General features: G+C 42.3%; 3 protein-coding genes across 7 annotated transcripts in view; 2 read left to right on the forward strand and 1 right to left on the reverse strand.

Annotated features, from left to right (window-relative positions):
- Nucleotides 1–44: 44 nt before the first annotated feature.
- dnajc30b (DnaJ (Hsp40) homolog, subfamily C, member 30b) lies at nucleotides 45–2234 on the reverse strand. The gene has a single exon (XM_037461334.2). The coding sequence runs from the start codon at nucleotides 1929–1931 to the stop codon at nucleotides 750–752; it is 1182 nt and encodes a 393-aa protein (XP_037317231.2). The 5' UTR covers nucleotides 1932–2234; the 3' UTR covers nucleotides 45–749.
- Nucleotides 2235–2524: 290 nt separating this feature from the next.
- bud23 (BUD23 rRNA methyltransferase and ribosome maturation factor) lies at nucleotides 2525–7479 on the forward strand. Its single transcript, XM_037461347.2, has 12 exons — nucleotides 2525–2749; nucleotides 3065–3102; nucleotides 3212–3307; nucleotides 3719–3801; nucleotides 4042–4138; nucleotides 4225–4321; nucleotides 4411–4461; nucleotides 4557–4642; nucleotides 4877–4922; nucleotides 5011–5072; nucleotides 5630–5719; nucleotides 7109–7479. The coding sequence occupies exons 1-12, from the start codon at nucleotides 2702–2704 to the stop codon at nucleotides 7161–7163; spliced, it is 849 nt and encodes a 282-aa protein (XP_037317244.1). The 5' UTR covers nucleotides 2525–2701; the 3' UTR covers nucleotides 7164–7479.
- A 720-nt stretch (nucleotides 7480–8199) lies between these two features.
- The window catches only part of stx1a (syntaxin 1A (brain)), a 38270-nt gene continuing 19393 nt past the window's right edge, over nucleotides 8200–27076 (forward strand). For all 5 annotated transcript variants that reach the window (XM_037471274.2, XM_037471300.2, XM_037471266.2 and 2 more), the window contains exons 1-3: nucleotides 8200–8559; nucleotides 16837–16914; nucleotides 21025–21124. In XM_037471274.2, the coding sequence (XP_037327171.1) occupies nucleotides 8530–8559; nucleotides 16837–16914; nucleotides 21025–21124 (208 nt within the window). In that variant the 5' untranslated portion in view covers nucleotides 8200–8529. The remainder of the gene's footprint in view (nucleotides 8560–16836; nucleotides 16915–21024; nucleotides 21125–27076) is intronic.

Raw genomic sequence — 27076 nt, forward strand, 5'->3', positions numbered from 1 at the left:
GTCCTCTCAGGCTGGAAGCCAAAGATCATTTGGATCTTAAGGTACTCTGACGCCCTCTAGAGGTCAAATCTTATAACAACCACAAAAATAACAACAAAGACATGCCCGCTAATTGCCACAGCATATTTACTATGAATAAATAAAACAACTCATTTTTACAATATTCTTTTTTACATTTTCCCCTCACATCAAAGTCACGATAATGTGGCATTCTGTATGTACAGTACAAACACATCAGCGCTTGGAAGAAGGCATAGAAATGTGCATTACCTTCCTAATAATCTTGTAATTGCATACTTTAAATCATTTCATAATAAGAACTGAACTTGCAGGTATGTTTAAATCATGTTTGTTCACGTTGCTGCATCTGCAAAAGTATCAACGTTGACAAGATTGTGATTATGTAATAAATTAAATGGTAAAATTTTCATTGCCAATATACATGGGCCATTTCGGATTCTTGGACTTACAAACATTCACAGCAATAAAAAAATTCCACAACCTGCCGTGAGGTTTTTAGACCACCGTTTTGATCCCTTTCCAGGAAAGTGTGTTGGATCCCATTCCGTTGCTGTCTCAATACAATCAGCTTGTAAGTAGACACAGATTTTGATTAACAAACAAATCTGTGGCCTTTAAAAGACAAAGACAGTTATTCAACGTTTGTTTACCCCTGCAACTCACACAAAAAACTCAGATTGCACCTCCTCCCCCTCCACATGCAACCCCATCAGGTTACTGCTTCTACATCAAGAATTGCTGAGATTTACGATGAGTAGGCCGGCCATGGCCAGCAGCATCGCTGCAGTCATCTCCATCATTTTCCCCTGCCTCCACCTTTTAAGAGACTCCGCCTGCTGCTCCTGCATGCGCTGCTTCCTGGCTTTCATGTCCCTCTCCCTCTGCAGCTGCTCCCCGTAGTGAGCCCGGTAAAAGGCGTCAAAATCGAACATGGTCTTCCCCCCCGCTTGGGAGAAGCGCCTGGCTCTGTAGAGATGCTGCTGCTGCTGCGGGGGGCCTGCGGATTGGCTCGCGGCCTCCCCGGAGGACGGTCTCCCTGCACCCTGGACGTCTGACCTGCTCAGGATGCCTCGGTCGTACTTCCTCCTCAGGCTGATGCTGCCCAGCACTGTGTAGGCCTCGCTGACCTCAGAGAAGCGCTGGGTGGCCTCCTCGTCGCCCGGGTTCTTGTCGGGGTGGTAGATGAAGGACTGCTTGTAGTAGGCCGTCTTTATCTGGGACTGCGTGGCAGCGGGGGACACTTTGAGCGTGTCGTAATAGGACGTCCGGCTTCTGTGCAGCAGAGGAGGCTGCTTTGAGCTGCTGTCCCTCCGTCTGCTGTAGCCTCGAGTGGAGGCTTGCAGGGGGTCGGGGTGTCGCTTCAGACGCTTCCGGCTGTCTGACCCTCGCTCTGCCAGGATGAAGACAACGGTGCAGAAAGCTCGCAGCTGCTGGGGGCACCTGAACGCGTCAGGGTGGATGGAGACACCTCCCCTGGTCCAGGGTGTCATCCGGCCAGGCAGCAGCTTCTCCTGGAGGAGAGGATGCAGTCTTGCAGAGACGTACCAGGTCGTTGTGTGAGCTTGCAGGGTCTCCTTGATCAAACGGGATGAGTCCAGCTCCAAAGAAGTGGAACAAAGTAGAGTCCCATTTTCCCGTTTACTTTCACTTCTCCTCACTCTGGAAAGGTTCTCTGATTGTGTTGTTTTGGTTCTTGGCTGAACGTCACGTTGATCTCTGCGTGATTCGTCTTTTAATCGATTGTCACAGAAAGTGCAGTTAACCAACAGAGATCCGGGACCTTCTCCGGTGACCACCGGTCGATTCCGGCTGTTTCTGAGAGTGGAAAGCCGGTAAACCCCGGTGGACAGCCTCTGACCTACCTCGGCCATTTTGCCGACAACGAGTAGGCTAAACTCATGATGCGGCATCCGGAAGAGCTACGTCATCAATGAGGAACCAATAGGAATCCGTTTCCTACAGGAAGTAAATATCGAACCCCGGCAATTGGACCAATCATTTCAGACAGCAGTGTAAACGTGCGATAGTTATGTAGGTCTTGGACAACATAGTGTTATGAAATGTCAATCTTTTAAGGTTGAGGTTTGATGTGAATTGCAAGGTAACGTTATATCTAGTAATAATGGCCGTACAACTTAAAGACACTAGTTTAAAACACCTTATTTTATTCCGAACCTTCTGGGAAAAGACTGTATGGAAGGCCGAGCCTTGACAGATAACATTAGCCTAAATATCCTAAAAATAATAAATTGTTGAATGAATGAGTGTTTCAGGCAAATCATTTACTTAATTTACTTTTCTTTAATTTTTTTAATTACTTGTTTTAACATATGCTAAATTCCAGCATGCCGTTTTTCATTTATTTTGGTTGAAAAACTATATGTAAGAAGAAGTGTATTATGTAAGAACGATATGCATTTTAGATGTAAATAATGTGTATTAATGTGTATTAATAATTTAATGCATATGTACTTGAGTGGTCACAGTGTGGCGACATACGCGTCTGTTTTAACTGTGTTACTTTCAAGTCAACGAAGAAGTCGTTTTTACGTCGCACAAGTTTGACGTCATTGAGCTTCACGTGTGGACCGTGGGCTATCACAACATTTAGCTTGTTTACGAACGAATATTACACGTTCATTCTTCATCTTTAGATAGCGACCCACATACTAGGACAACCATGACCTCCAGCTGTCGACGACCTGAACACACAGCTCCTCCAGACGTGGTCAGTGACGTGGTTTTTTTGTGGTGTTTCGCTGCTAACGGTAGCAGCAGTAGCGCTTTCGGGCTAACCAACGTAACAGTTAATAATGTATCAATATTTCAAGGGAACTGATTTCTTGTTGACTAAACAGTAAGCCTACCATTGTTACTCAGTTCTTACTGGTTTTTACTATGTTGTCATTAACTCTAGTTTGTTTGTTTCTCGTATATTGTAGTATTTGTGATGTAATAAATAAGAGTCACAATCGGATGCTAAAGCCAGCATACAGCTGTTTCCGTTAAGTATTGATGAATTGATCTGATCTCATCCCCGCAGTACTACAATGAAGCCGAGGCAAAGAAATACTCTCAGAAGTGAGTGTTTGTTATGAACAACTAACTATGACTGTGGTCCGGTCGCTGTGTTCAAATAAGGTTGAGTCTCTAAGTCTCTAAAACCTCTGGGTGTTCTGTTGCCTCACAGCTCCCGAATGATTGAGATCCAGACCCAGATGTCAGAGAGAGCTGTAGAGCTTCTGAACCTGCCGGAGGGACAGCCGTGTTTCCTGCTAGACGTGGGGTGAGGGAGTGATACTGACTCTGTTTACACGCATTATACTGTTAAACTTGGCTAAATTAATGCTTCGACCCAGACATTATAAACTATATCCTTTAATGTTAAACGTACCGTAAGTACCGGCGTAAGATGTGCATTGTGTATCATTGATGAAAAAGTTACTTTTGCTGCATTTTGCTTTGTTAATGTAAATCTGTATTTAAGATGATGCACACACATTCTGAATGTATTCCAATGTGTAGTTGAAAAATTAACTTCTGTTTATTAGAAACATCGTTGTATATTCAGTGAATACGGGTTGTAATGGTCTTGCGTTCTTTTTTATTTTCTTTAAATAACGTGCGTAAGATCCATAAAAATATAGTCTTGTGTGTTTCTGACTCAAAGGTGACAACGATCTGTTCTGTCTCTCAGGTGCGGCTCTGGTCTAAGTGGAGACTACCTGTCAGAGGAGGGACACTTTTGGGTCGGGGTTGACATCAGCACTGCAATGCTGGGTCAGTTTGAAACTTATGTATTTAAATACATCATTCCTATACATTGCTTTACTTTAATTTGTAAAACAAATTAGAACATAAATGTATATCTACTAAATTGTTATTTATTATTAAAACAATAATTTTCACAATTCTGATAGAATTACTTGTGCATTCCCAGCACAACTTTGTCTTGATGAAATGAATCACACGTGTTAAAACATTTCTGAAACACTGATCAACTCATGGTATCTCTGACAGATGTTGCACTGGACAGAGAAGTAGAGGGAGACCTTTTAGTGGGGGACATGGGTCACGGGATGCCTTTCAGACCCGGGACCTTTGACGGTTGCATCAGGTGACCAACAGAACATGCTTATGCGAAAAATACAGACATTACGTATGACTCCGTTGTTAATTTCCTTTTGCTTTACTCCCTGTTAGCATCTCCGCTCTGCAGTGGCTCTGTAATGCCGACAAGAGGACACATAGTCCACCTAAAAGACTGTACACTTTCTTTAGTACTCTCTACTCTTCTTTGGTAAGGTTTTGTCACTCCTGTACTATTCAAGCAGAGATTTTTACAATGAAGAGCTATGCTTATTCCTCCTTACTCTTTTTGTCTTTCAGTCTAGAGGCTCACGTGCAGTTTTTCAGCTTTATCCAGAGAACTCGGAACAGGTGAAACAATGTTGTGCATTATGGATTTTAAACCAGATGTTTTCTACAGATTAATTTAATCTGGTCTTCTTTTTTTCCTCCCTTTTCCTCTCAAGCTTGAGCTGATCACAACGCAGGCCATGCGGGCAGGCTTCGGTGGAGGCATGGTGGTGGATTACCCCAACAGCAGCAAGGCTAAAAAGTAAGTAGCTATGATAAAAGCTGGGCTTTTAATTATGACGTGTTCAGCTGCAGCCATCTGCAAATAATTCCTTCTTAATGGCCTGCGAAATCAGTGTACTTGCAACCGCAGGTTAATTAGCCCTCAAGGACGTGTATAGACTATTTGTCACATTAGCTTTGTGATTAATTATCACAAATTAAAATGATCAGTCTGATGTACTCAATCAATTACACACATCTTGTTTGTCTCCAGGTTCTTCCTGTGTCTGTTTGCCGGAGTAACAGGAGTCCTTCCCAAAGTGAGAATGAGAGGAGTTCTATTTAGTGGTGATGTGTGCATGTTATTTAGCTACTAGATGACCACTGTGATCTGTTTGGTGTTTTCAGGGATTGGGAACAGAAACCTCAGACAGAGGTGTACCAAACCAGGTCCAGTATTCAGGACAAAGGTATTATTATTATTTGGATGTTTAGCTGAAGCTGCTTACGTGATTGGGGGTAGCAGAGTTTATTTTTCCCCTGACTTCCTCTGTATTTTTTTGTATATTGTATTTTATTCAGAAATATGCAGTATGCGATTTTGAAAATATTGATTTGCTTTTTTTTCTCTTGCTTACTGCTAGACCTTAGCTGTTAGCTGGAGTAATACTTAACACTCTTCATTACTTGTGTAGCACCTTGATTTGGATGATGTGAAATATCTCTTAGTTTGTATTAACAGCCATTTTAAAAACGGGTCTTGGCCCTCATTCGTGCAGTTTCAGTCATAGCTGCTTTGATGAAGCCAAAGGACCGAGAGAAATGTGAAAAGGGTCGTTGTCCTGTCAAACTTAAACCCCTGTCCGGCAGCTTTTCCTCCCTTTTACAAAGCAAAGCTCCAGTTGCTCCTCCTGGTTGCACAAATAGGCAGCATGTGTGAAGCATTCAGCATCAGAGTTTTTGGATGTGTGTTTTCACACAAGGTGCATTATAAGTATGCTAATTAGACACCCTTGTTTTTGTGAAGATGTCGGTTCAAAAACATGAAGGGGAAATCGGTGAAGAAAGGACGAGATTGGATCGTTGAGAAGAAGGAGAGGAGGAGAAGGCAGGGACGGTGCGTACAGATAACTACTGTGTTTTTAAAACCCTAACAAATATTGAATTGTGTTGTGCTGAATATTAATGCTTTAAGTTTAGCTTTAGGCTTTATACAAGAAGCTTTACACTCACCGGCCACTTTATTAGGTACCCCATGCTAGTAACAGGTTGGACCCCCTTTTGCCTTCAGAACTGCCTCAATTCTTCGTGGCATAGATTCAGCAAGGTGCTGGAAGCATTCCTCAGGGAGTTTGGTCCATATTGACATGATGGCATCACACAGTTGCCGCAGATTTGTCGGCTGCACATCCATGATGCGAATCTCCCGTTCCACCACATCCCAAAGATGCTCTATTGGATTGAGATCTGGTGATTGTGGAGGCCATTTGAGTACAGCGAACTCATTGTCATGTTCAAGAAACCAGTCTGAGATGATTCCAGCTTTATGACATGGCGCTTTATCCTGCTGAAAGTAGCCATCAGAAGTTGGGTACATTGTGGTCATAAAGGGATGGACATGGTCAGCAACAATACTCAGGTAGGCTGTGGCGTTGCAACGATGCTCAATTGGTACCAAGGGGCCCAAAGAGTGCCAAGAAAATATTCCCCACACCATGACAACACCACCACCAGCCTGAACCGTTGATACAAGGCAGGATGGATCCATGCTTTCATGTTGTAGACGCCAAATTCTGACCCTACCATCCGAATGTCGCAGCAGAAATCGAGACTCATCAGACCAGGCAACGTTTTTCCAATCTTCTATTGTCCAATTTCGATGAGCTTGTGCAAATTGTAGCCTCAGTTTCCTGTTCTTAGCTGAAAGGAGTGGCACCCGGTGTGGTCTTCTGCTGCTGTAGCCCATCTGCCTCAAAGTTCCACGTACTGTGCGTTCAGAGATGCTCTTATGCCCACCTTGGTTGTAACGGGTGGTTATTTGAGTCACTGTTGCCCTTCTATCAGCTCGAACCAGTCTGGCCATTCTCCTCTGACCTCTGGCATCAACAAGGCATTTCCGCCCACAGAACTGCCGCTCACTGGATGTTTTTTCTTTTTCGGACCATTCTCTGTAAACCCTAGAGATGGTTGTGCGTGAAAATCCCAGTAGATTAGCAGTTTCTGAAATACTCAGACCAGCCCTTCTGGCACCAACAATCATGCCACGTTCAAAGTCACTCAAATCACCTTTCTTCCCCATACTGATGCTCGGTTTGAACTGCAGGAGATTGTCTTGACAATGTCTACATGCCTAAATGCACTGAGTTGCCGCCATGTGATTGGCTGCTTAGAAATTAAGTGTTAACGAGCAGTTGGACAGGTGTACCTAATAAAGTGGCCGGTGAGTGTATATAAGGACACTTGGTGACGCCTCTTCTCTCTCTGCTGCATTATTGTTGTCCTGCAGGGAGGTTCGAGCCGACACAAAATACACCGGACGTCACAGAAGACCCCATTTCTGAGTGACTCATACAGCTGTGCCTTCATCAGCTCTGCACACAATCTTCCCTCGAGTGATTCAAACTCCTCAATCCAAGTGAAAGAGATGAAGTCGTAAAATGCTATAATGGTCAATCACTTTCTACGTTTGGTTGAGTGTGGCAGTTTGCTTCTCAAAATAGGGGGAAGATTGCACTCTCCATGTGCATTCATCTTCATGTTGGTCGGGGAGCATGGACAGAATTCAGTACTGCTTACAGTGGAGACAGAGTTGGCATGGACTGCACCAATTATGTTTCATAAATATATAAAATGCCTAATCTTTTTCTGATCAGTTTTAATTAAAAATCTACAAAAATTGAGTTGTATTATATTTACTTTGACATTTTTCTTCTGATGTCAGAAGCAGTGAATGAATGCAGCACAGTTCAAGAATTCAATGTTACAAAATGAGACAATGCCATGGAAATTCTGACGGTTCGCTACATTATCGGAGGTTTCAAAATGGCAGAGTCCATATCAAGAAAATAGACCTCGCTCATAGGGGGGAAGGGAACTAATTTAACTTCCAATTAAAATTTGATGACACGTTGCAGCGTCAGAAAATGCTTTTGGGAAAACTTATTTTACATGGTTTATGTAGATCAGTAGAGAACTTATAATACCTTCTGTTTAGCATGATAAATATATATACGCGTGGAAGAGGTAATTCCTCATTGTTTAGTAAGAAAACCCTAAAATATACTACATTAACGGATACAGTTGAAAATCACATATAAAGGTATCTCAAAAAGAGAAAACAAAATAATTATTTTTTATTTTAATTCATAAAGGCACCTCACATTTGTAAGTTATTAATATTTATTAATTAATAAATATATTATTCTTTAGCCTCTTCGTGCAGTCCGTTGTGCACCGCGTGTGGCCGGCAGAGGGCGCTGTGCGCCCCGGCGCCGTGGAGCCAGCTGGGCGTTATCTCTGAACCAGCTCAGTGGAAAATCCAATCCACCAGTATCACCAGTCAGTCGGGCTGCTTCGGCTGGAAGCTTCTCGTCACTCCAGCGCTGAAAAATCACAGACTGACTTTACCGGAGCGAAAAGAGAAAACTTACAGAGAAGGGAAAAAAAGCGGTTCAATTAGTGTAGATGGAGGAGGAAGTTGGAGGTGTGTAATGGGTTAACGGAGGAAGGCCTCGCCTCACCTTTAGTGTTTAGTGCGCGTCACCCGACTCCGTGAAGTGGTCCAACCATCCAAACTAAAGTGGTCGCATCGCCTCCTCTCGCCGTCGCCAGACGCGCACCGTCGCCTCGTGTCGGTCTCCGCCCGCCGCTCCATCACCACACACACACACACACTCACACACTCAGTGAGAATAATCTACCGGAACCATGAAGGACCGCATGCAAGAACTTAAACACGTAAGTTAAGGCTTGATTCGTGTGGCTGGTCCGCTTTCACCTGCTCTGTGAATGCTGCCGCTTTTTTTTAATTGAAAGATGTCCACAGACTGCGTGCGCTCATTGAGCAACAGTTGTGACTCCCCGCGGTGTGATCGGGGCTAGAATGTGTTTATTTCATTGCACTCGATGGCATATTTCCTCGCAAGCATTGATGTGTGGCCGTAGCCGGTTAAAGCCCAGCGGAGAAGATCTGAGTAAAAGTCATTATCTCTCCATTTTCCAAGCGAAGAATCACTTTGCGCTTCCTGTTCATGACTACTACTACAACTCGAGAGGGAGATTAGAGGCTCTGACATCCCATACTTTGGGATATTTAATCTCAAACGGGTCGTTAAATAGGCAATGACGATACTCTGTATTTCTTTTTGGATTCAGAATGTAAAGTTCCTCAGAAGTGAGATTAGATCTCCATCGTGTCTGGATGTGTGGTTTGATCGATCGGGTGTGTGATTTAAAATGGTAAATCGGTCCCAGCTCGCCCATTTCACGCCTTGGATGATCCCTCATCCTCACACAACCGTAAAGCACCGACGTCGAGCGCAATGATTTTCCTCGCCTTTCCATTGCAGGTTATAGATGCATGTGCACACTGCCATGTGGGGCGATCCGACTTGATTTACCATTTGTTTTGAATCTCCCAAATTCAACCCTTAAGACCAGGATGATGCTTAACAGATACAATAAACGTCCTCCATAGTGTGTGTGTGTGTGTGTGTGTGTGTGTGTGTGTGTGTGTGTGTGTGTGTGTGAGAGAGAGTGAGTGAGAGTGTGTGAGTGAGAGGTGAGATAAAGTGTCCACAACTTGGCACACTTGATCTTCATCAGCTTCAAATATCCAACTAAACTGTTCATGGGCAACACGTTAACTGTAATGTCCGCTTCAACATTTGGTTTTGTTGTAGTTATTCATCAGCTTTGTTACCTGAGAAAGGGCAGCAGGAAGTCCACAGCCAGACCAACGTCAGGCAATCAACCCCGAATAAAAAAGAAGTAACATGTCACTGTTATTTCCCATCAGCACTAGATTGATATTGTTAATGCAACTACCTGAGCCTCATGTCGATGTCTCAGTGGGCCTGGACAGCACATCAGAACAGCACAGTGTTGGATACACAGCGTATTTGTGTGACATCTCCAGTGTACAAGTTGTCGGGAGAGATCACATCCGTCCGACCAATTGTACAAATTGAAGGATTCTCAGATCACAAGACAAGTAGTAAATGCTCACATTTCAGAAGAGCTCATTTTGTTGTACAATTCACTAAATGCAAACAAAACCTTTTGAGCAGCAGCTCCTTATTGGATGTGACATGTGATACTGATGCTGATACCTATTGTTGCATCTGTGTACTTTGTTCATGTTTGTATGTTTTGCTGCTAGACCTCAGTAGCCCGAACAAAAATGCTCATGGAGCCCCCCCCTCACTGCGTCCCGTCACTCCCAGGCCGCAAAGCAGTGATTTGGTGACAGATGGCGCTGATAAGATCCGTTTGTCAGGCGTCTTTAAGCCCTGAAACCTGAAACGGGGGGAACATTATGATGAGGATATTGCACATTTCACACAGACAGTTAAAAAAAAACGTTTTATAGTTCTAAATGTATGGTTATTGATGAACCGTATCTTTCTCTTTTCCTATCTCCGTCCCTTTTTAATAATCCGGTTCTCTTTTCTCTCTCGGCGAGTCGACTTCCTCCCTCATTGCTCTCCGCTCTGTTCCTGTCAGGGACTGATCTCTCAGACGGCCTCCTCTCTCCCACGTTACTCTCCCATCTCACATCTTTCCAGCCTTTCAGTTCGCTGTTCGATTTGACCGTGTGACATATAGCTTATTAAAATATTAAGATAATTAAAATGTATGAGTTTTCTTTTGCTTGACAGATAAACGTTGTCCTCCATGCTGCTTCATTTGGACTGTGTGTGTGTGTGTGTGTGTGAGTGAAATATCAGCTAATGGGAGGAATGTGGCGTTTACTTTTCTTTTCATCGTGCATTCTGTTTTTTCCCTGCTCACATCCTTGACCTGATCCCGGCTGTTGACACTTTGTCAGTGACACAAGCGGCGCGTTCTGAGCCCCTGCAAGTGGCCCTCGAAGCAGCTGCTTTGTGCTACGCAGACGCTGCTTTATCCCTGTAAAGTTTAGAGGTGGAGAGAATGAAGAGGCGTCAAAGTGCGCTGTCATTATGTTTTTTCGCTACACCGTAAGAAAGGCGCGAGGGTTATTGCACATTATTCAACACGTGGAGGGGAAACTGCATTAATGAGCCATGAAATGAGTGTGAGCAATCTGGCATTTCACCAGGGATTTGTCCGTCTGGCAAATCAGGTGACGAGGCTCGTATTTTTATGAGATTTCTTCTTCCTTTTATATACCCATTAATTCAGTGTCCGCCGGTGCGTTTTGTACTGTTGCTCGTTCTTGCGTTTCTCATAAAGAAGAACAGCGGCACCTGAGGCATCGGCAAATGGAAATCTTAATAATAAATAAAAAAGATTCTGTAATCACACCTTCCCCGTCTACTGTGGGATAATTAGCTTTAGGTCATCTTTGTTGCCGCTGTTAATAATTGAATTTGTAATATGCAGAATTCCCCTTTCACGTCCTCTTATGGCAGCAGAGGGGTTGTTAAGCAGTGCTGATAACGGCTTTTATCGTGATAGGCTACTTGTTGGAGATTAAGGCTCTGAAGTGTAACTGAAATCCTCTGGCTCGGTCCATCTTTGTCAGGTGATAGTCCCACCCCCCCCCCCCCCCCCCCCCACCTCACACACACATTGTCAGTCCCCGTCAGGATAATGGTTTAGGTTAATAATCTACTTTTTTGCCCCTTGGTGAGAAGTGGAAGGCATGAACATTATAATTACATCCCATCACCTTTTTGAGTTGATATTAAGAACTTGTTAGCGAACAGTTTTTAATTAACACATCCAGCCACCTCGTTTTGTGTTTCCAGCTACGAGGTAAATTTAAGCTAAATATTCACTCTCTTGGAGCTTCACATCTTCTAGCTCCACCAATTACTGGGAGAAGTATCTGACTCTTCAGATAAAGCTCCCCTGTGTTCAGCAGCCACTCGTTAGCGGTGTCGCTCTGCTGTTCCATGCGAGCAGGTCACACTAAACCTCTGGAACCTTCCCGCTGAAAACATCCTGCTGTTGTGGGAAAAAAAGCAGAACTAGAACATTGCATTGATTAATCAACAGACTACTATTCGACTTCGACAATGTATTCTTTATTTAAGGGAGTTTTCAGGCAAATAATTCCCCAGTTGCACCTTCTGAAATGGAAGACAATGAAAACAACGTTTGGGTTTATTACATTTAGATATTTCTTTTAATTGTGTATCTCTTTCCACCTTCTGTTTTTGGATTTCTTTCTTAATTTTCCTCTGGATATTCCTTTCATGTCTCCCGCATGCTGCCATGATTCTGCCATTCCTACACATCCCTCTCTGTTACATTTCCCCCATATCTACAATATAATTGTATTGATGTTGCGCTGGTGCTGTCATAATCCTTCATGCTCAGTGAGGCTGTCTGAATATACCCCACAGGATATATTATATATATATATATATATATATATATATATATATATATATATATATATATATATATATATATTATATGAAGTCATGAGGGGAGATAAGAAGGGGTCAGAGTGCATCTCTTTTCTTTGCCTGTGATCTGTCATTAATGTTCAACTGAAGCTTTGACATCTTCTCATCCTTTCCACAGTGACCGACCACCCACAGTACCTACACACTTACCCAGCTGCTACCAGCTGAACATCCTCAACAGCACGTCATTTATCTATTCATATCCAAACCCATCCGCCAATTACGCTAGCCACGCTACGCTAAATGGTGGACGCTTACTTCCATTTTTGAAGTACGCGTCCACCATTTAGTCGAAAAGGTCAGTGATTTATTCTAACTCGCTGCAGAAATCTGGCCTAGAATTGATTATTGTTTACCTTTTGAAAAACACACTAACATCATAGTAAAAGTCATTATTTCGCCTTTTATAGCGCGGCGGTTCCTAAAGGACCTTTTAGGCCTCTTTGAATGGCATCACTTTGAACGTTTCACTGGTAAAGGTCAAAAAGATGTGAGGGAGGCCGAGGGCAGACAGCGATAAAGGAAAGAGGGAGCACAAGAGGATTAAATGCATTAAGATGAACTGATGAGGGAACGATTGCATTATACATCTTATTGGGCTGAATATACAGTATTCAGCCCAATAAGATGGTTCTCTCAGGGAAATAAGACAGACACAATAGAAATACATCGGCTTGGTTTAATACATGGCTGTTTGCCTCGTCTCATGGAGGGGTAGGGAGACTTTTTTACCAAGAAAGGTGAAGAGCAAAACAAAGGTAACTGAGTTCATGCTGTGTGGCCCAGCTGCTGCACTGATTCTGTGGTGAAGCTGAAGTCTGGAGGAAGGAGGGGGAGAGAGGAGGCGGCGAGAGAATGACGGACAGGGAGAAGGAGAAAGAAAAGGGAAGATGATTAAAGGGGGAGGACGTTGAGGAGGATTGTTAGGGAAAAGGAAATTGTTGGCCATGCTGCAGCGATGGCAGCCCTTCATCTCTTCTCCCACCCATATATTCTTCTGAATACTGAGCTGCTGTTCACTAGGATGCGAAGCAAAAAAATAGATGTGTGTTTATTGAAAAAATGAAAATATGTAAAGCAACCAACAGCAAAATGATAGGCAGTCATGTGGCTTCTGTAAGAATGGATGTTCACTATGAAAGGATTACTGTGAGCGATTCACTCTCAAATCTGAAACTTAAAACATGAAAATAACATGACTATACTTCAATTTTTGTCCTACTTACTTAGTTCATGTCTGTGTAGGACTATGTTTCGTTTTGGGGGAGGGTAGTAAAGTAGGAGCTCTGAATTTGTCATGGACGTCCACAGATGCCACTATGAAACTTTCCCAGTTTATTACTCGACAAATTGTTTTTAATATAGTCAGAGTCAAAGGTTTTTAGAGAGGGATTTTTGGATGTTCATTTTTTTTCTCACAAAATCATAACAGCGATAAACAAAACCCATTATGATACCTCTTAAAGATATGTATTTTAAAATCCTCTACATTGTGAAGACACTGCAGGTTATTGATTTAAGCTGGTCCTGCATGTTTGCAGACTGTATCCACACTAGAGATTGCTCAGCCTGTTTGCCAATGTCCCGGCAGCTTGAGCATGGGAGCAGGTGATATCATTGTACTCGTGTTAGTGTTTGTGTGTGTTTCTGCTGTGGAGTATCTATTTTGGTGAAGTGCAGATGCTGACCAGTCTTTACTTCTTATAAGAGTGGTTTGAGGTTAAGAGTTGGATGTGGAAAAAAGTAAAAGAATGAAACTTACTGGCTTGTATTGGATTCAGATATCTGACATCTAACCACAAGGATTCTGATCCCGTTTCTGCAAATGCAAACCTTGGCTAGAAAATTAATGAGTGACTTTCCCTAAACTATTTTTCTCTATAACCTGTGCAAAAATAAACTGACACATTTTAGAAAATAGATGGATCAATCTGGCGTTCAACTTTGACCGGTATCGCTGTAGTTTAGCCTGGCACCGACTTGTTACTTTTTGATAAGATTCTGTTGTACTTTCTTAAATGAAAGAATGCAATTATTATTTTTTTCCCCTACACATTCATTTGCCAATTACTCTCATGAACAATGTTGTTGCATACAGTGTAACAATAAACGTTTGCTTTGCGATTAAAGCACAAATACATTGCTCGCATGTTTTGATTTCTCTTTAGTGGGTGAATAAGAGATTAAATATTCAAGTATGTGTGTGTATTTGAGTGAACACACACATCCATAATGAATGCTACCTAGCAGTTTTATGATAATAAATCTGGTCATGCTTTCAGTACTCCTCTGTGCAGCTGACACAGATGAGTCATCTCTAATGGGACTGCACGAAACTGCTTGAATTGGGTGTAATACAAAGATACGGGAAACCAGTCTGCTTTTTGCTCAAAGGGACAATAAAGCACAGCCCACATGGATTTTCCGTCTGCACTTGAAGTGTATCTCACTGCTCTTCTCTCCTACTTTAAGGTTTACATTTTGAGAAAGGTTCTGAATACTTGCTCACATCTTACATCCAGTCACGTGTGCTGTGGCTTGCTGTCTTTCCTCTGTGTCGTCAGCTGGGATTCTGCAGCCTGCATACAAGATATATGTTACATACCACGCCTCCTCACTCGGGAACAACGTTTCCTGCTCCTCCTGTTTACGCTGGATGTCGCGGTCACTGCCTTTTGTCTTTACGGGGTGACTCCCTGCTGGCACGGTGCCCAGAGCTGCTCTCTAATCCAATAAACAGCACAATCGGGACGCTGCTTCTGGCCCGGGTGTTTCTCACGCGTGTGAGCCCCAGAGGAAGGTTGAATTGAAGGATTATGGGCTAATGGGGACCGTCTTGTACAGGCCCCGATCCCTCCGTGTGATATCCGTCTGTTGGGCTCTATGTCGTCGGTGCGTCAGCTGTTGTGTGCACGCGTGTCTGCGATGAGGCCCGGGAGCATCTGCTGCGCGCGGGCCTGCCAAGTCAGAGTCTGGGGGGTTTGAGAGTGGCGCCATTAAAGTCCCTCTCCCGGCGTCCCGTGTGGCTCAGCAGGGTGGTTTCAGATCTGGGTGGTTTGGTGGAGGTGTGGAGGGAAGGGGGGGGTGCACGTTCAGTCTTCTCCCCCTCGCGACCACTCAAGGAAGAAAATCAGACCAGAGCTCTGCCCTCTCTCTGCGGAGGCGGAGCATGTTACTTGGTGCTTTTGAAGCTATGTTCTGATTCCCCGCTTGTTGTCACCCTCCTCTGCCTCCCGCTGATGTCTGCAGCTCCTCCAATGCACTTCATCGCCATACCAACGCTAGACCGTTTTTTTTTTTATTCATACCACGGCAGGGATTTTTTTCACCACTCCAAGATTACGACACCCACCATGTTTACTGTTGTCATGACAGTTGAGCACAATAAAGATCGACGTGCAGATTAGGAGTCCTGAGGCCGTTCGTCGTTTTGAACTGAATCATTCAATCTGCTGATTTCTTTGGTAAAATATTTACTCCAACTTTGATAGAAAACTTTAGCTTCTCACTGAGACATCTTTTGGATAATCAAAAGAAAATAGATGGATCAATCTGGCGTTCAACTTTGACCGGTATCAGGACGCTGTAGTTTAGCCTGGCACCGACTTGTTACTTTTTGATAAGATTCTGTTGTACTTTCTTAAATGAAAGAATGCAATTATTATTTTTTTCCCCTACACATTCATTTGCCAATTACTCTCTCCTTTTGTAGGGATGGGAATAATACGCCATTTCAATCGGAGGAAGCAGAAAACATGGATTGACTTGAAATGGATTTCATTGACTGCTAATTGGAAAATTAATTAATTTGACAGGGTAGAGGATTGAAACGTGAGATGGCAGCTAATATAGTAAAATGGCTGATATGTGAGAAAGAAATACGCTCATATTTCAGGATAAATCTGTGTAGAATGTTTGAAACATCTGGCATTTTCCAGATGAACCAGCCGAACCAAAACTCTCTATTGGATTTAAAGGTCTAATGAGTTATTTTTCTAAATAAATCCATTTTAATTTGTTAGTTTGAGTGAGAAATTGAAAAGCTACATATTTTAACCTTTGACAAATTACAATAAGTGCCTTATTTGGTGAAACATTTAAGACCTTGCTGATGTAAATACACCATTTAGCCAGAGCAGAAAACACTTCAGACCAGCTGTTACTACTTGTAACAGACCCGAAGACATTTTAGTCACTAAAGCAGATTCCGCTTGTGTTTTTCCTTTGAAAGATATGTAACTTACTGGTTTTCTCATCTAACACTGCATGAAATGAGAGTATATCCCAAAACATTCCTTTGAGCTGTATCACTGTGTGTTACAAGGTGCAGGCTGGAGTGTGTAGAAGTAAAGGTTTTCTTTGCCCCCTGGTCCTAATCCAATAGTAAATTGATAATCACTCAACCTGTGGTTCTGATTTCACGTGTCATTAAGGGCTTCTTGTTCGAGTGCGAGTATTAATGCTGTTTTATTTCATCTTAAACTGTGCATCAAATGGTCCAATGCAGTCGTGAGTCAAGTGTTGAACAAATACATCTTACATTTTACGTTGTAATGTTCATTGATTTCTCTTCCAGCTGTTTGAAATCTTTCTCATTGTGTGTGTGTTTGTCCAGGGGAAGGAAACGACAGAGGAGGAGGATGAAGTTGCCGTGGGGATGGACAAAGGATTCATGGACGAATTCTTTGAACAGGTTTGTCTCTCTAACAGTCCTAATCTTTCCTTCTTCTTTTGGCTAATCATGTTGGTTCATCAAAGCTCTGTAATCTGTTTCTTCAGGGGAGCATTGATATGATTTTATTGCTTTTGATGTGGCTGATGTGGCCCAATTAATCATGTATTTTATTACATTTGAAAGCATCTTTATTGATACAAAAACACAATTTTGGCCATTTGTCCACCTCTGAAAAACAACAATCAGTTTGCTTATTTATTTCCAGCCCCTCCTCTCCACAGATACACAAGCTTTCATTTACACATGCATTTTAGTTAGTGTAGTGTGCATGTAGTGGATTTGTGCTGGGAACAAACAGAACATCGTCATGTGCTCTGAGGGGGGGGCGTATTTTTAATGGGCTTCTACACTACTGAACATCTCACAGTGAGTGGTTTAGAAACCAGGATAATTTATGTGTATATGTTCCTATGGATACATGACGGTATGACAAAATGTTCCCTGTTACTGTGACACTATGATGTCCTCTACATTACTGATGTTGCTCATAGGTGTGGGGGAAGTGGTTTAACCTTTCACGACATCTGTCCATAAATTCCTGAAATATTCTGGTAAATGTGGTGCATGAGGGAAACAAGAGAGGTATAGTTTCATTGTGACTAATTGAAGTAAACATATATTTGTCTTTTTTTAAAGGTAGAAAGTACAATTTAACTTTCATATTAATTAATTAATTAAGTTATATGAAATGTGCAAAAAAATAAAACTTCATTGCTATTAAAACATGTGGAAGAGCATTACTGCTGCACAGGGTTGGTCAATTTATTTTTAATGGATGTGGACAGTTAACTCTATTCCACTCACCAATTAACGGTGTACAAACACAGCTCTCTCCCTGATTGGAGTGGTTGAATAATCACAGATGGAAGATATGAGGCAGTCTTTAACTCTTCTGCCATGTCTTCTACCAGCAGGTAGGACATCTGACTTGAGCTGTTTACTGCCACACATTGTGGTGCACAGTGTGTAAGAATGAATCTGCACCATATGTTGTATGTTGATTTCACAGCTTTTTACAGAAGTGTGTGATGTGTGTGTCTGCAGTAGTAATGCTGAGCTGAGGCTCCAATCGTTATGTAGTTATAAACTAAGCTGCAGCGATGAGGTGTTCAAATATATAAGATTAAAACCTGGCATTACTCTCAAATGTATTGGGATATTTAGCGGAAATGTTTATATTTGGACATTTATGGTGAAGAATATTACACATTTTACCCATCCATGAATATAATAAATAAGGATGATTTAAAGCCGGCATCAACATTAATGTGGAAACAATTGTTCTGTTGTCACAATCAGCATTCCAGTTATACAGAATTCACACAAGACCACGAGCAACATGACCGTCGGCGTTTTCAACAGCGGCCCTCACAACCAACACACGCATGTCGACTGCTACTTGTCAACTCAATAAACTCGACACGCGGCGTGTTGCAATCAGGCGTTCTGTACGCGACCACAGACAAAGTAGTTGGAAGAACCGAATGAGGAGGAAGTGTCGTCATTTTTTTCCTGGTGAAACAGGCAGGTTTCTCCACCAAATTCCCTGTATAGGTCATCTCTGTCTAGAAGCGCTAACTAGCAGCACACAGAGGCCCTTTGGATCTTTGATGACTTCACCTCATTGCATCGCTCGACATGCGTTTGCACAACGTTGCACTTCTGTTGCCAAAATGTGAACGCCACTACTGTTTACCAACTGCCAATGTTAAGAAGTCCTTAAGAGACAACAATGAAATGGTTGTTTAATGAAATTAAACGAGCAAGGCTCAACGTGTGCCTCCACAATCCTTCACCAGATGATGCAAGAATGAGGTTGAGCCCCAGCGAGGTGGACTCTCTGTGGCTTTAAGCCTTCTTGTCATTCTTCTTACAAAAATCAAATTTTTACTTTGGTAGAAAAATAAATAAATGAAATGTTGGAACAAAGTTGAAAAAAAGAAATTCATCTTTCTGGCTATTTGTACAAGTTTCCAACAAATGACTTGCTGGATACAAGAGTTTCTGGTTCATAAAGAAACGTTATAAAATTGGTGAGTGTTTGTGCGTCGCTTTATTTGTTTCTGCATCTTTGAAATGTTTTTTTCTCCCACACCAATAAGATTTGCCTTATGAGACCTGACAAATAACTCATGGTCTCTAACCCACGACAACATGAAGTGGTTACATCTTCTGCTAACTTACCGTCTCTGTCACCTCCATCTCCCTATTTCTGTCTCACTCGTACTTTTTTATTCGCATCTCACCTCACCTCTTTGTCTCTTACAGGCATTTAACCCTGTACTCACCTCAGTGAGTATTCTGTTCTCTCGCCAGTAGTCCAATATGTGGTTATTAAAAAAAAGAAGAAGAAAATGGATTGGAGAGACAGAGCTGTGAGGAGTTACTGTCAAATAACTACAGACATATCGTAGAGGAGGAGGATGCGCGAACAAGCTTGATTGAAGTGTAGCAAGTGCTGAGATGGAGGAAGTGATAGCGGCTGGATGACAGAGAGAACGGTATTAACTGCCAGATGTGACCTGCCGATGGTCCAGCTGTTACCTGACAGTGGCAGCAGCAGCGCTGGTGATGAGTGTCAAACCTTTATCTTAGTGGCAGAGGATGTGTGATTCACTTTACTTACAATAATTACAATGCTTAAAGGAATAGTGCAACATTTTGGGACATAAGTATGTTTTACTTTCTTTATTTCCACATCATTAGTACGTCGGTTCATGTGTCGTGTTCAGGCATTAGATACCTTAGATCTGTTTAATATTTATGGACCAAGCCATGAAAATGATTCCCGCGTGCGTAATTTGTTGTCAGATGTTTTCTATTGAGCTGAGGATCAATGATAAATGATGACTTCAGCATACTTGTAGGCCAGGCTCCTGAGTTCAGCATAAGGTACCTCTCAACACTAAAGCTCGCCTAACATGGTTTCAGGAACTTAAGAAAGACCGACATGCATGACGGGTAGACAATACTTCTGACCAAACTATGTAGTGTATTCTCTCCAAACCAGTTGATAGGAAATGGCCTAATTTATAAAAAAAAGTGTACTTCAAATTTACTCGACCATTGACTGGGAATGCGATCAAAGATGTTAAGTACAATTGTACAACTGTAGACATCAGTGTGAAGAACTCTCTTTTCTCTTTCTACATGAAGATGTCTCTGGGCTTAAAGTGAAGAACATAAAGAAATTCCCCTGATTTTGGGAAGAACCTGACTGGTTCAGCACAGACCTCAGCCGTATCCAACGCATCTGAACTCAAACAGCTTATCTCTCTGCATCAGACCTCACTAATGCTCTTGTTGCTCAGTGGTAGAAAATCTCTGCAACCGGACACTTCAAAATCGTATGGGAAAATGGAAGCTGTTATAGCAGCAGATCAATGGCCACGGTTTTCAAACGAGATGTACAGCAATCTAATATGGGTGTGACGTTTGGTTACCCACATAACCAAATGCAGTGTAGATGCATCATCTTTTGGTTCTTTGTGCCGCGACATAGTTCTTTTTCCAATGTGCAGCCTCAGCTAAGCCATGATTCACACGTTCACACCCTAAACTAACAGGTTGTAAAGACTCAGCTGAGAAGCCACTTTCTGAGAATCTAAAATAAACAACTAAATAAACGAGTCATCTTCACAGCATCTCTCCTCCGGTGTTGTTGAGTAAAATGAGTATTTGTTCGTTTAAATGAAGTGGATGTGGCTTTTTTCCCATCCCGAATAGCAGCTATGATGATGACACTGTGGTTAAAACAGATACAACAAATATTACTATACTATATATAATATATTTTTCTAAAAAGTCACAGATGAATGATGATTGAGCATCCTGTTTCCTTTCACTTGAACATGCTTCCCTCTTTTGTTCTGCCAGTAATACGATAATAACATCTTCAGTTTAGTTTCTATCCACATCACTCAGGATAATCAAGTACTTTGTGCCTCAGCAATGAGGAGATCTAAAGGGTCTTTTGCTCTCTCTCTCTCTCTCTCTCTCTCTCCCTCTCCCTCTCTGTCTCCCTCTCTGTCTCTCTGTCTGTCTGCCCCCCCCCCCCTCCCCATGCAGGTGGAGGAGATCCGGGGTTTCATCGAGTCTCTGGCAGAGAAAGTGGAAGAGGTGAAACGGAAGCACAGCGCCATCCTTGCCTCCCCTAACCCAGATGAGAGTAAGGATTGTTTGTGGGGCTGAATGTCACTTAATTTACAAAAAGAGAAGGATGACTTGTGGTATCAATAGTAGAATGAAAGGATGAAAGGTACTCGTGTGGTGTAGAAACATAACATGCATATGTTTTCCTGCAAGGAACAGGAGGTTACTGAATGTTTGGATCAGCAGAAAATGAGTTTACTTGTTATGAACTTCAAATTCTCAAATTAAATTTTGCTTTAAAGATAGAGAGGTTGACACTGAGCAATGTTTTTTTTTATCGTAATGATCCAGTAACCTGTTAGCAATAAAATGTCCTGTAACTGGCAAAAACGTTCTACTTCAGTGAAATGGAGCGACACGTTTTGTTGTAATCGTTTGGTTAATTTACAGAGAATTCATGGAAAAGTAGTCCTACTTGATAGCTTTGATAGATTAATTTAGACATCTTTCTGAAGTCTGACTTATGTGTTACACAGTAAAAGTTGGATCTCGACCTCTTTGAAAACCAGTCAGAGTTTCTATAGCAACCGACTGGACGGGGTTCTGTACCACCATCATCACCAGAACATCAAATGAGTTCATTTTGTATAGAATTTATTTGTTTATTGTGCACTATTACCCAAACAAAGAAGGTCACATTGTCCAAGCTTTTTTAATGTATGCTACCCTTTTACCTCTTTGATGATTCCCCTTTGATAATGCAGTGACTCAGTAGTGCGTAAGAAAAGCTCTTAATGGAAGGCAGAAAGGAAAAAATGACTTGTCGCCATTTCAACTGCTGCAGTGATGTTACATTCCAGTGAACAAAAGGAGAAAAAAAGGACTTGATTGTCCATTTCTCTCCACTTTTCTGCTCCCCCTGCATTGCTCTTTGGTCCTTTCTTCATCTCGACACCATCTCAGTGCATATCTCGTTTCAACAGAAGCATCTTTAGATTTGTTTCCGCCTTCTCTCTCTAGTCCTGCGTCTCTGTCCTCTCTCACCTCCTCCTCCCTCATTCATGTCAAGGCATTGATCTGGATCCCCGCGCTCACAAGGGGGATGTCACACATACTAGCAACACCCCATAATCTCTTCTCCTCTCTGTGATTCCCACCTTCCCACCTGCCTGAAAAAGCATCGACCTGCTTGCAGCAGCAGGCGTCCGAGCCCTTTAACCTTGCATCGTTGTCGCTGATGACACACGGAGAACGGAGCCGCAACCGCATTTGAGATACAGATTCTTCCACAAGCTTTCACTGTGCGTGTGTGTTGGATAAACGCACATTAGATAGCAGCTGGTCGGGGTTGTTTGTTACATACACACTGTTGCATTGTGGCTAGTGCCGTAGACTAGAATTATCAGGGACGCTCCTCTATCTCCTGAGCACAGATTGATATCATAGCTGTGTGCGTTTGTTAATCTTCTCTTCCTATGAAATCAAAATTGTATTATCTTAATTGCGTTTTAAAATCTAAGACCATAACATTAAAATATTCATTTTAATGCAAGATTGCAAGAAGTTGAAGGTCAATGTTTTTTATTACTTCTCCTGCTACTGAGCATAATTAGGTTTTCAAGCGATTCAAACTAAAGGAAAGGTCAGGAGATCAGGATTCATCATCTGAGCATCCTGAATGTCTTTTTTACTCAACTCCATGACTGTCCTTCCGATAGCCCAAAAAGCCCAAAAAGCAGATTTGTGTGGATATTTTATTTTAAGCCAAAATTGGGTGTCCAACTTAGAAAATAACCACTGACTTAAGATGGGACACAAACTATCATGTCATTTACTGCGCCCAATCAAGGCCTCCATCTCCTCCGTTTTCTATTTGGTGTAATGTAAGAATGGCCATAGAAACATGTTGCAAAGGTTTTTCATCATTCTCATAAATATTCAGTTTGCTTTAAAGTCTTTGCTGGTATCATTTTGCATCCCCCCCTGTGGGGACAGTGGCCTGTTCTGTTTCTGTTCCAGCTTCATCTTCTTCCTCTTGAGTGCGAGTCTCTTCGTCTGTTCACAAGTATTCTTCTCACTGTAGTTTCTCGTGTAAGTGCTCCTCTCCTCCCTCTCGCTCTGAAAATAGGCGCAGAGAATCGGTTGTGTGATAGTAAGAGGGAGTCTTTCGCCACTCACGGTTTATCAGATTTATAATTACATCACATCTCCCCCGCCGCCACCTCCATCACCCACCTGGCCATGTACACGACCCCCACCTCGCCCTCGCCCCCCCCCCCCCCCCCCCCCCGCCCCCCTCTGCTGGGTTAGCTCAGCTTTGGTGTTCGCTGACTGAGCCGTTTCCTGTCGATCTCCAGGGGGTTGGTCCACTGGCACGGCTCGTATTAACACACGCACGCACGCACGCACAAATACGACACTAATACTGACAAACATGCAGCCGCCTCTGTGTGACCTTACCTTCGCTCCTGCTTTACACGTTACCCCATATCACGTGTACTTACCGCCCCGCTAAATGAGGCATAGCCAATTTTCACCTGGGAATGGCAAAATACATTGTGTGTATGTGTGTTTTTCTTGTTTTTACTTTACTATTTGTGTGATTGCGCGGGCTGTGCTCAGCATCTATGTGCAGTAGTAGGTTCAATAATGATGATAGATTAGGTAATAGCCATTAGGTCATAATGGGTATTGAACCTGCACTCCTTCATGAGGAAATTCCTCTAATGCAGGAAGGGAAGACACAAATGCATTTTAAATTTAGAAGCATAATTGAATTCAAAATGCCTATTAAATAATAATATTATTTGTTTTGTTTTCTAGAATTGTTTATTGGCGTGGTGCAGCGCTACTTCTCGTTCTTCTCGATCGATGAGACTGTACTTAATAGATGTCTGAAATAAAGGGCAAAAGTCCTGCAGGAGTGGCGGCTAAAAGTCAAACAGTTGAAAACAACTGGCGTTTGTACGCTTGATCTCTTTCTTTCACTCCTTTCTTTAGTTGCAGGTTAGATGTCTTATCATCGGTCCCTATTGGAATAAAGTGTAGTTTAATCTGTTTTGCAGCATGGGATGACACAGATGGTCAGATTTGGGATATGTTTGTGGTGATATTCGTCTCTGTAAAATCTGCCATCCCATGTGTGTTAGACAGGTCAGACGAATGTGGACTGTTTACATCCAAGGTGTTTGGCTGAGTATCACTGCTGCCTTTCTATCCGTATTCTTTTACTGAAAATGAATCCTTTTGTATTAAGGAAAAGCCTTTGTGTGTTATTTTTTTAACAGTGTAGCTTGTTGTGCCATTTTAGAAACTACAAGGTGTTATTCATTAGAAGAAGCTGAATAATTCACACTTACAATCACACCGAGGGACAGTTTTGGATTCTATATTCAGCCTTGTTTGACATGTTTGTCTTTGGATTGTTGGAGGAAACCAAACATGAGCAGTGACCATGAAAGATTTATCCCAGTGCAATAGCTGTGCCTCCCTGGTCCGTGCATTCAAACGTTTGACACAAGCTGCCTGGATTATCACCTCGTAATGCTGCTCTAATTACTTATAGAGGAAGCAAAGATCAACGCATTTATCTTTTCTGTCAGCACTTCTGACTGCACAGTGTTAAGAAACTAGTCTCCAAATAAGTGTAAACCAAACAACTTTATGTGAGCTTGAAGATTCATTAAAGGCTCATATGCCTTTATACTTGAAACTGATAATGATACAAGTTTATACAGCCTCCAGTCCCTAAAGACTATCTTTCCTCTGACTCTTTAACCCGTAGCTCTGCAGATGCTCGTTTTAATTGCAGCTTTTGGGTGCTTCTATTTCTAGCATCAGTTTTGGGTGGAGGGTGTTCCCACCCTGTTTGCCAAAGCTCCTCCACCCTCTACCCACATGTTAGAGGTGTGGGTTCCCTTCACTGTTCTTCTACCACCTGATTTCTCTGTGTCTACCCTTTGTCTTTCTCCATTTCTTTTTCTCTTACATTAGCATTATAATGTCGAGCATGTTTATGCACATGAAGGAGGTCAGCGCTAGTGAGATAAATCAGTCTAACGGCCCTCTGTGCTCTTGACCCCTGAGCCAGCGAGTGGAGAGTGAGGTTAATGCTCTTATCGAGATGGAAATGTCTCGTGTTGAGGGGCAGGAGGAGGTTTCAGAGGGACAGTATCACTCAAATATAATATATTATATTATAATCTTTACGTGGTAAAGTTTTGACACCCTTTTCTATTTCACAGTAAATTAAGGTGTCAAGCCTCATTGTCAGTTTCATTATGCCTATGGAAACCCCTGCTCTCTTTATCATGTATTCCATCAGTAAGGCAAAGATCAGTAATGTTTGAGGGATGAGCTCACATTCGGCCTATCTGAAACATCAAACAACTGGACTCTAGACGATCAATAACCTGCACAAACACACAAAGGACAGGTCATATATTTACAGAGCGAGCAGAGGGAAGCAGAGACACGGAGGAAACCATAAATACCTGCAAGTTTGTGGTTAGCAATTGACCCCGAGTGGAGGGAACAGAAGTGGTTTTGTGTCTCGTTTACTGTCGCGGTACCCTGACATCATACTGACACACATGCACGCGCACACATGCGCACAGACACACACACACACACACACACCGTCGATATAATAATAGGAAAACTGATTGCTGATTGTGACACCCAGAAGAAATCTGCATGGTGTTCTTCTACAAGTGGATACATGCTGCTGCTGCTGAGCAGTCAAAGGCGGAGCAGCCGGTTTGGTAAATGGCGTTCATCATGCTGGATGTGACACCGAGCTTCAGGTGCAGGGTTAGATTGATGTTAAAAGAAGTATGCTTACTGGTTTGAGATGAGAGAAACCAATCCACTCTCATGTCTCGCGGAGCTTGAGACAAAAACTGCAAAATGTGAGAAACAGTCCATCTGGCTCTGATCAAATGTCTTCTTAACGCGTCTTTGACTGATATCAGGAGCATTAAAACCGATCTGCTCAGTTTCACTCGTTATGGTTAGATTTTATCTGGGCGAATAAAGAGCCACTTTTATTTATTTTTCATACAGCTGTGGGTTTGATCACATTAAAAGTCATCCCAGTGCTCTCATGGTTGAAGATGCATGCAGTGTATTCATGTAGGACTTTTGTTGCAAAAAGGATAATTCTAGTGTTATTTATATGTTCATATAAAGACCAGACATTTCTATCTACATTTTAATAATATCCTAGAATAAAAGACTTATTTTCTGCCCTGCTTCCACATTTCTTGCATTTCTTCCGGACTTGCAGCATCTCCTCTGCCACTTTGAAACAATCTGTCGATGGCGAGAGGGCCAACATCGCCATAGCAACACAGGCTTTATGATGGTAACAAGCGTGACCTGAAGATTTCATTTGAGAGCGTTGGTGAGTGGGATAGTGTGAAGCCATAGCTCGATTGACTCCTCAGTTTTGCCCTACAATTTGCTTCTGTCTAACTTCTCCCTCTACTCACTCATCAGTGACTGCTCACTTCCTCTTTTCAGACGGCGTATGACAAGGTTCAATAGACACTTGATCAAGCAGGTTGACCGCGGGAGGAAATGCACATAGCAAACAAGCTTACGGCCTAAAGCTGAGCTCTGTTTTTATGCCATTATCTCTGTAATGCTGGTGGAGCTGACCTCATAGAGCAGGTTACGAGAAGTTGCTATGGTTACACAGAAATGAGAAACACTGTCCACAACCCTTAAACCTCTGCGTGTCTGAAGTTGTGCAAACGTGCACAAAGATGAATATATATCAGCAGCGTTAGAGAAGAATTCATACATTTAAAGCGTATTCCTTTTTGTTTACAAGGAAATAAGTAACCCTTGTTTATACTAAAAGTAAACGGATTAGTTTATTCTAAAAGTAAACATTCCAAAACAGGTAATGTGTGATCAATAAATAATTACACTCATTAGGTAACTCCTTGTCTGCATGTGGAGCCAGTCAGAAAACCAGGCGTAATACGGCAGCAGTCATCAAACACAAGAGGCCATCTGTTAA

The sequence above is a fragment of the Pungitius pungitius genome, chromosome 3 (genome assembly GCF_949316345.1).
Source record: "Pungitius pungitius chromosome 3, fPunPun2.1, whole genome shotgun sequence".
NCBI classification, from domain to species: domain Eukaryota; kingdom Metazoa; phylum Chordata; class Actinopteri; order Perciformes; family Gasterosteidae; genus Pungitius; species Pungitius pungitius.

Bases quoted from the DNA above. Each gene is read 5' to 3' on its own strand.
- dnajc30b (XM_037461334.2), bottom strand. From the start codon at position 1,931: ATGCCGCATCATGAGTTTAGCCTACTCGTTGTCGGCAAAATGGCCGAG.
- bud23 (XM_037461347.2), top strand. From the start codon at position 2,702: ATGACCTCCAGCTGTCGACGACCTGAACACACAGCTCCTCCAGACGTG. The intron at 3,103-3,211 runs GTGAGTGTTTGT...GTTGCCTCACAG, and splicing joins GCAAAGAAATACTCTCAGAA to CTCCCGAATGATTGAGATCC. The intron at 5,720-7,108 runs GTGCGTACAGAT...GTTGTCCTGCAG, and splicing joins AGGAGGAGAAGGCAGGGACG to GGAGGTTCGAGCCGACACAA.